At 39.4% G+C, this 10,042-nt stretch overlaps 1 protein-coding gene across 1 annotated transcript; it reads right to left on the bottom strand.

Annotated features, from left to right (window-relative positions):
- Positions 1-378: 378 nt before the first annotated feature.
- On the bottom strand, positions 379-9,118 carry LOC307002381 (extracellular calcium-sensing receptor-like; the record flags this gene model as incomplete). The annotated part of the gene is made up of 7 exons (XM_079619962.1): positions 9,025-9,118; positions 3,528-3,685; positions 2,997-3,282; positions 2,081-2,899; positions 1,692-1,913; positions 1,390-1,513; positions 379-1,295 (listed from the first exon to the last, which is right to left on the bottom strand). The coding sequence occupies exons 1-7, from the start codon at positions 9,028-9,030 to the stop codon at positions 379-381; spliced, it is 2,532 nt and encodes an 843-aa protein (XP_079476088.1). The 5' UTR covers positions 9,031-9,118.
- Positions 9,119-10,042: the final 924 nt, after the last annotated feature.

The following is a 10,042-nucleotide window of genomic DNA, read 5'->3' on the forward strand; positions in this document are numbered from 1 at the left end:
CTCAGGGGAAATAAAATGGTTCTCTCACTATTGAGGACAGAATGAATAATGACAGAGCAAAAAGAGGATGGTGTGTTACAACTAGAGGGTAAATACATGGGTTGGAAATATTTTGACTTCAAATATAAATACTGTTATAATCATGTTTTATGTGGAAGGTTTATCATGAATGCTGGGGAAATTTAATTTTGATAAACTAATTGTGGTAAAAAGAGTGCAACATTCATTTATTGAGGACATGATTGTTTATTTAATTACATAATTGTTTATTTAATGAAACAGTTATGAAAGCACAAAACCACTTTATTGAGGGGGTCAGATGAAAATCAAGAACACATTTCATTGTAAAATAAACAAAACTTTTAGTCAATAAGACTTTCAATATTTCCTTTCTGAATTGGATTTGGACATCAAATATCTCTTTGTATTTTTCTCAGGTTTAAGCAAAATAATGTAACATTTTGGAGTGAAGATACAGAGCAGCAGGCCATAACTGGAGGCCAGAATTGCAAAAATCTCCACGGCCACTGTGTATTTCCCCGGTGAGCTGACATACGCTGGCACAAATGCAATCCACACAGCACAGAAGATCAGCATGCTGAAAGTAATAAATTTAGCCTCATTGAAATTATCTGGGAGTTTTCTAGCAAAGAAGGCCAGCAGGAAGCAGACAGCTGCAAGCAGGCCGATGTAGCCCAACACCAGGGAGAAGGCCAATGGAGAGCCCACATCACACAAAAGAATAATCCGGGCAGTTTCATGAGTCATGAGCTTACGTGGGAGGGGAGGTGCCAGACTCAGCCATGTGCAGCAAATCACCACTTGCACAGTTGTGCACAAGAAGATAATGCTACGCTGCTGTAGAGGGCCGAACCATTTCATTACATTAGTGCCAGGGAGAGTGGCTCTGAAAGCCATGAGTACCACCATAGTCTTCCCAAGGATGCAGGACAGACAGAGGGAGAATGCAATACCAAATACACTGTGTCGAAGCCCACAAGACCATGATGTGGGCTGCCCAATAAAGGCTAGTGCACACAAAAAACAAAGCCACAATGAGCTAAGAATGAGGAAACTGAGCTCGGAGTTGTTAGCTCTGACTAGTGGTGTGTGGCGTTTAAGGGCAAATATCAGAGCAACTGCGAGTGTGAAACAGGATCCCAGCAGAGCCACAGCTAGCAAAGTGATGCCCATGGTATCGTTGTAGGAAAGGAACTCCACCAGCTTCGGGATGCAGGTGTCTTGTCTAGTATTGGACCAGAACTCAGGCAGGCACTTTTCACATTCTAAGGCATCTGATAAACACAAATTTAAGATAATATTTCCTCTACTATAAAGATGTATTGTGCACATAAACATCAGCAGGACAAGAGATGATTTAGGATATACCTGTCTGATTGCTAACCTCCCCAGCTGCACATACAATGCAGTCAAAGCAGCAGAGAGGAAAGTTTGGCCTGGTAGACTTTCTAGTGCCTGGAGGACAGCTAATGCTGCAGACTGATATAGGGACCTGCAATTCAGATAAAAGACAAACTACAAAGATACACATCATACATTTATGCACAAGTACCCAGCAAATACAAAAGCTATACAAAAAAGGAAACAAGTATTCAACATTGAAAACTAAAACTTCTCAGTAAAAGTAAAAAAAAAAAAAAAAAGTTAAATAAATCACACAGGAGAATTACTTGTCTCTGGTTTCCATTCCAGATTATGTTTTTTTCTTCAATCACTAGTTTAGGCTGCATCGTTTCATCAAATCTCCCCACAGTGGCATACCGCACCTCTCCGTTGCCAATGAGCTGCCAGTTGATGAGATCATACATGGCCACAGGATCTCCATTGCCGTCAAACTTGGTCTCCTCACCAAAGTCATTAGTGAAGTGGATATGCTTTAAATAATTCAGGAGCTTTATGTTTATGAGTGATTGGATTAGACACAAAGAGTGAATAAAAGAAAGATAAAAGTAAACATGGAACAGTGGTAACATTTGTTTAAACTGTATTATCTAAACTAGAGAACATTAATCTTAAGACACAAGCTTAAGAGAAACAGATATAAAAGTTGTGCATTTACCTGCCATGGCTGTATGCTGATGGAGTTGGGGCACAACCCCCCAGCAAAGGGTCCGTTGCCTGGTTCACAGTGCAGCATTGAATCCAGAGCATGTGCAATGGCGTACACTGCCTTATAAACATTATAAGAGATTCTCAGCTGAGATACATCTGAGTAAATGTTACCTGTATTGGCAAGTACTTCAGAGCCATTACAGGGGGGTCTAATAGAGGAGCTCATATTGCCTGTACCTAGAGAGCACTTAAACATCTCCTGCCAAAACTGCAGAACAAATGGGTCCTGTGGGTATTTTGAGGGATGTAACCGTAGCAGGAAAGGCTGCAGGCCGGGTATATCAGCCCTGCGGATGGCAAAGCCCATGGAGCCCTGCAGGATGGAGTGGAATTCAGGAGTGGAGAGGACTGCTGCTGTGATCCAGGCCTCGCTGGCCAACCATTGAATACCAGTGAGGTTTTGCCGAAGAGCCTCCCAAAAGAGAGCTCTTGCATCTTGCTCTAGAGCAAAGACCAGCACCACACGTGTTCCTGACTCAGGGATCCTCTTTACAATCCTGGACATCTCTGTTTGGTCATGGTTTTTTGGGATTATTTCATAAAAAGCCATACATGCACCTAGGTTGGTCACCTCATCATTAAAAATTTGAGCACCACCACGGCCATAAGCATCATCCCCTGCGAATGTGCCTAACCAGCTCCAACCAAAGTGTTGCACCAGCTGTGCCAGAGCATCCACTTGGAAAAAGTCACTGGGCATAGTCCTTAAAAATGCAGGAAACTCTAGTTTATTACTGAGACATGCACAGCTTGAGAAATAGCTTACCTAGGGAGAGGAGAGGACATGAGATCGGAGAGCATAGTATACATGACTGAAAAACATGAATGTACCTCTGTATGCGCATTAAAACTGCACAAATCACCTGTGGAACATGAAAAACACCCAGAAAGCGTGCAACCACTAGGGATAATGTGGATCCTCCATCACCAATGACAACAGGCACCCTGCCTCGGCACTCTGGTTTTCCTGTGCCCTCTTCATTCCCATTCATTAGGGCCAAGGCTGTGCGAAGGGCATGGAAAGGGGTACTGCATGAATCATAAATCTGATAACCCAGAGTTAAGTTGGCTAGGAGTCTTTTATCTCTGTTGATCTCCTCTATGGCAAAAACCATTGTCTGCATCCATCTAAAGGTTCGGAAATTAAACCTTTTTGGGACAAAGAGCATTCAATTATCAACAAAATTGCATTTTTTTATGTTTATAACATTTCTACATTAAAAGGCTATTGCAAAATTGCTCAAGAATATACTTAATAAATAAGAGAGAGAATGCCAGTCTGAAAATTCATTAAGAAGCAAAGGGAAAAAAACAAAACACCATACAATTTCAAAATATTAAGCATAAATGCAGTATTGTAATATTTAAGGATAAGACTCTATTTACTGACTAACCCTGAGCACTGCGTAGAATGTGGCTCTGCAGTAAAAGATGGAGGAGATTCCAGCACAGTATCGTGTAGTGAGAAGAGGGCACCGAACATGATGTCCCCTTCACTGGTTAGCACAGGCAGGTCTGAGGTGCTGCGGATGAGTCGACAGGTCTGAAGGAGCTGTGAAGAGATCAAAGTGCTGAGGAACAAAACTGTCACACAAACATACACACTACTATATGCCATTCTTTCTCTGTACACTTCACTGCTTGAACCAAATTAAACACCACTTTGAGGCTTCATTGCACACTGTGGGGTTTCCTACATGATACATGCCACTAATATTTACAAATGCATGAACACACATTCTAGCTCACTCTAACATAGTTCACACAATATTCAGCTAAGCCCACCTTTATACTGTACTCAGAAGCAACCTCAAATAAACTTGCATAAACCATACACATTCCCTGAGGGAATGTCTTAGTACAAGAACAGAACATCACAGAAATAGATCATTTTTGTACAATCTTATATATATTAGATTTTATGATTATATATTATATGTTTTCTGCAAAATGTTATGGCTAGTAAACTTAATAATTGGTAACACTTTAGAATACTGTATCTTACTTACTGCATAACTAATAAGGAATTATTGAAGAACTAGTAGGTAATTCTTCACTACTGTTAACTACTAAGGAAGATGTGTTAACTAATCAGTATTTAATATAATTGTATGATTGTGTTAAGTAACAGTTAGTTAATCAATAACTAATGAATTATTAGCACAGGCAGGTCTGAGGTGCTGCGGATGAGTCGACAGGTCTGAAGGAGCTGTGAAGAGATCAAAGTGCTGAGGAACAACACTGTCACACAAACATACACACTACTATATGCCATTTTGAATTATGTGCTAAAATGCTGTATTTTACGAACGCATAAACGTATCGTTACGAAACTCAGTATGGGTCATCAGTACAAGGCCCTAAAGGTACTCATAAGATTATGAGACAGCGCCACCTTTTGGTCAAAAGTTATAATGAAATTTCCAAAAATGCTAATAACTTTTGAATAGATTTGTCTATAGTAATGACACTGATCTCAATATATTCCTTGGGATATGCTGAAAACATAGATACCAATTTTGCAATAGTCAGTCATACTTCCTGTCTGCCATCTTTATTTTCTTTTAAAACCTACTTTTTCCAACTCCTCCTAGACCGAACGTCCGATTTTCACCAAAATCGGATCGTGTCATCTTCAGACCGTGCCGAGTAAAAGTTATGGATTTCGCGTCGATAGACAAAACCGTTTTCGTATACAGCAGATGCAAATTTGAGGCATGATGCCAAAATGACTATTCAGGCTTTATATCTGCAATGCCTTGACATATTGACACCAAACTTTGTATGTGTCATTGTCACTTCACTCTGACCACATCACATCAGTTTCGTAACTGTGCCACCTATTGGTCGAAAGTGATAATCATATTTTTAGTTAATGTATGTGATTTTTCAACCATTTTGCCAAAATTAATCTTTAAATGTCTTCAATTGCTCCTTGCTGCAGTTGGTCTCACACTCCCAGCCACTTTGGCACGTCTTGTCGTCGCGCTTGTCCCCGGTGATTGCTGCTTGCAGCTATATTTACATTTGTAATTACACTGTTGACCCTTCCCTTACACCTTAACCGACCCTTAAACTTAACCATACCACCACACCTGTCCCTAACCTTACCCGTATTACACCGCAATAGCAGCAAAAGTGTTTTACAATATAACATGAACACAATAAGTACATTGTACTTATTTTTTGATGTACGTACATAGTACTTAAAGCTACTTAATATAAAGTGGGACCGGGTATTCTTAAGGCACTTTGATACATGCATAATGCCTTATAAACAGCCTTATAATAGGTTGTATCATCTGATAAATAATCATAAAAACAGTTACAATACATTATAATACTTACCTATTTGTGATTATAACTTTTAAGAGTACATTGTATTATCACACTAGATCAGTAGTTCTCAAAGTGTGGAGGCTCCTTCTAGTGGTACGCAGAGGAATCACTGAATTCTGTACGTACTATCAAACCGGTGTGATTAGTCTTCGCTGGTCCCTGGAGTTTACGATCACACCGATGTGAGTGGAACAGTCAGTGCATTAACTGCTAAATTCAAATGTGCTTTCGCAGTTGGCTGGCGCTGAGCTAGAGACGGACCATGAGACGGACGCGCTCAGCGCTGTCATATATTCAGTGTTTTCAACCACATAATGTTTATTTTAGGTTTCAGACATTTAAATTCACATAAGGACTAAAAAAACAATACATTTAGTTGGGGGCCTTAAGCACATTTTCGCACAAATTCATCTAAAAGCGCCAAATTTGGCACAGATGTAGCTCAGGTCATACTGAAATTATTTAGCTAGGGCGCCGGAGCCAGCAACCCTCGGGGCCAAGATGGCGGCCAAATCCAATATGGAAATCCAATATCCCTGGTTACCCTCACCTTGGACCCTGAACAGATCAACAATGATGTCCAAAGACTGGAGCGTATGGTCGTCATCATGTACAGCAAGAGCTGTGGTTCCAGCCGCGTAGATGAAGCTAGACATCACCTTTTCTGGAAAGGTACCAAGTCTCTCGAGAACCTGCCTCCCACCCAAGCGGCACTGATTCAGCACATCATAAGAGCACTGCTACAGGCCAACTTCTACTGGAATCAGGCAACCGCTGTCCAGCAAGATATCCCAGAGTTCAATGCATGGGGACTCTACGAGCAAGACTTGGGAACCTTACTGGACTTACTGGACTAATCTCGGAGACACTAGTAAAGCCTGCACAATTATCCTCCACTGTGGCTGCAAGACAACATGTAGAGGGCACTGCAAGTGCTGTAAAGCCAGAGTTCGTTGCACTTCTATATGTGCATGTGAGGGTGCTTGTACAAACAATGATGGTGGAGACGATAAGAGATCCAGTGATAATGATTGATAATGATAATTTATGTGAGAGACCATGAGAATTCACTGTTGTTGTTTTTTTTATGTTATTGCTGTTTTTTTTGTTATGCTAAGAAAACCTGTAAGAGTTTTGGACAACTTGACGGTCCCACTTTATATTAAGTGGCTTTAAGTACTATGTACTTACATCGAAAAATAAGTACAATGTACTTATTGTGTTCATGTTTTATTGTAAAACACTTTTGCTGCTATTGCGGTGTGATACGGGTCAGGTTAGAGACAGGTGTGCTGGTATGGTTAAGTTTAAGGGTGGGTTAAGGTGTAAGGGAAGGGTCAACAGTGTAATTACAAATGTAATTACATACATTAATTACAACTGTAATTACATGCAGGTATTTGAAAAATATAAGTACAATGTAAAAACATGTATGTACACAATAAGTCCATTGTATCAAATTATTAATTTCAATGTAAGTACATAGTACTTAAAGCCACTTAATATAAAGTGGGACCAAATTGACTATATTATTCTTTTAACAATTTGACATAATATAAATATTGCCTTTAAATAATAATTGTGTCTTATTCTTTCTTGTATGATTACATTTTTAAATCTATTCACCTGTGGTACACTGAAAGCATTTGACTTTTATAAGGAAATGAATCAACATTGAGAATAACCTACATGTTGTGGTAAAAAAAAAGTATTTTCAACCCCAGTCTTGAAAAGAATAAAGGTTCCAGACTTACACAAGCATAAATATAAATATGCCAATGGACTTCCTGTGGTCAATAAATATAAAATGGACACCACATCCTCATTTGTAGCATATTTGGTTAAAAATGTGTAGCCAAAACCCTTTTTCGGACAGCGGCCATATTGAATTTAGGGAAATTGGGGGGTCTGATATACCCAATCATAAATGTAAGTATTCCTATGGGTTTCCAATGATCAAAAAAGGTAAAATAGACATCAAGTTTGTATTTGTATCTCATCTGGCTCAAAAGCTATACCTGAATCCCTTTAAGGCGGGGGCCATATTGGATTTGGCCGCCATCTTGGTCTCAGGGACAATTGGCTCGGGCGCCCTGGCTAAATAATTTCAGTATGCCCTCAGCTACTTCTGTGCCAAATTTGGTGCTTATAGATGAATTTGCGCAAACAATGGGGTGTAAGGCCCCATACTACAGTCAAAACAGCTTTTTTGGACAGGGGTCCAGATGCACCGGGTCATAAATATTAACATTCCTATGTGTTTCCCATGATCAATTAAGCTGAAAAAGATATCAAGTTTGTATTTGTAACTCATGTGATTCAAAAGTTATAGCCGGAACCCTTTTCGGGCAGTGGCCATATTGGATTTGGCCACCATCTTGGCCCCGAGGGTCAATGGCTCCTACGCCCTAGCTAAATCATTTCAGTATGACCTGAGCTACATCTGTGCCAAATTTGGTGCTTTTAGATGAATTTGCGCGAAATTACCTATTTATGTGCTTAAGGCCCCCAACTAATTTAGAATTTGTAAAATACACACTGATGTCTATGGAAGCGACAATAATACTATTTTCCATTATAATTAGACGACACGTTTTATTCATATCATATACACATTGTGTAAGTAACTTTAAAGTTAACTTTTTTTTCCCTCCCGTTCACCGGCCACTTACTATCATGTATTTCGGGAGAAGTGGATGAATTCACATGTTGTAAATCCAACAGATCTGATTCTCTGAACTGTGGCACAAATTAACATAGCGGCGGCGCCACCCATATTGCTCAAATAACGTGATCGTTATAAAGATGTTTAAACAACAAAACACTTCCAATTGCACATATTTGACAATCGGAATATCAGATATTTCATGCCATAGCTAACAATTTTGTGAATATTTTGAATAAAAAAAGAAATAAAAGCAGATCATCAGTCATTCAGCACTGCAGTGTCACGTGACAAGCAATGACTCGTCAACATAGAAACAATAAAGTGATAAGTTCTAAATAACGGTCGCCTTGAAAAACTCACGGGGTCCAACCAGAATATTTTAAATGTAGGCATGTTAATAAATATGAATATCACAGCCTGTGTTCATTATTTTTATTAAGTACAGTACTTTTTTTACTTAATATTTTAAGTGCAGTACAGTTTTTATTTCCCTTTTAGGTGCAATACATTTGAATTGAATCATTATTTAAGTTTTTTATTTACCTATGTAAGCAGTGCAGTGTTAATATTTAAACTGTGTTTTTACAATGTTTAAAGTGGCGGACAATAATAAATATTCTCATTAGAAATAAAACTGCCTCATTTGTGAGCTGTGCATAACTGTAGCTGAATAGTTAGGCCTACTACGCCACTGTATTTTCATATTGGTCATTATGGTGGTACATGGAGAGCCAAATATTTTCTGAGGTGGTACTTGGTGTAAAAAGTTTGAGAACCACTGCACTAGATGAAGCCTACATTTATAATGCATCATTAGGGTATTCGCACAATGCCTTAAAGGGTTAGTTCACCCAAACATGAAAATTCAGTCAGTAATTACTCACCCTCATGTTGTTCCAACCAAGTAAGTCTTTCGTTCATCTTCGGATCACAAATTAAGATATTTTTGATGAAATCTGAAGGCAGTCTCACTCCTCCATAGGCTTTCAGAGGGATCCAAACTCGCCGGCCCAGAATAGTTATTAAAACATTGTTACAATAGTCCAAGTGACTACAGTGGCTCTGCATTAAGTTTATCATGCGACGTCAATACATTATGTGCGGAAAAACAACAAAAATAACGACTTTATTCCACTATTCATTTCCTTCTCTCTGTCTCTATGTAGTTCACGTAGTGTCTGTGTTGCACGTCACCACGTAGACTCACTATTGGCCGACGCTGGTCATGTGTGTGATGCGTGGTGACGCACAACACAGACGCGCTGCGCAAAAACACTAAGTGAACTACCTAGAGACACAGAGAGAAGGAAATGAATAGTGGAATAAAGTCGTTATCTTTTTTGTTTTTCCGCACATAAAGTATTGTCGTCGCATGATAAACTTAAAGTCCGCGTGAACCGGAAGTTGGAAACGACTTTTCTCAAGTGTTGTGACGCATTTCCGAGTGAAACGGAATATTGAACAGAGGGCAGGGTTTTACTTCAGCGCTCCTCCTCTCCATCTCTCGCCCATAGCAGAGTAACGGTTTGAGGGGAGTGGTTAAGCGATTAACCAACCCAAGCCGTCAAGCCTATGTAATCAGAAAAAGAACCATTCCAGACCCGGAAGTAACTTTTCAAACTTTGATTAAAGATAACTTCGGCAAACTATTTTTTTCCGTGTATTAACTTGCACGGATTAATTGTTCACCACAAGACTAGTAATATCCGCTAACAAAGTAAATAGGGTCAATTTTGATTTCATGCCGACTTTAATGCAGAGCCACTGTAGTCACTTGGACTATTGTAACAATGTTTTAATAACTATTCTGGGCCGGCGAGTTTGGATCCCTCTGAAAGCCTATGGAGGAGTGAGACTGCCTTCAGATTTCATCAAAAATATCTTAATTTGTGATCCGAAGGT

This window comes from Phoxinus phoxinus (assembly GCF_949152265.1).
Source record: "Phoxinus phoxinus genome assembly, chromosome: 8".
Taxonomy (NCBI): Eukaryota; Metazoa; Chordata; class Actinopteri; order Cypriniformes; family Leuciscidae; genus Phoxinus; species Phoxinus phoxinus.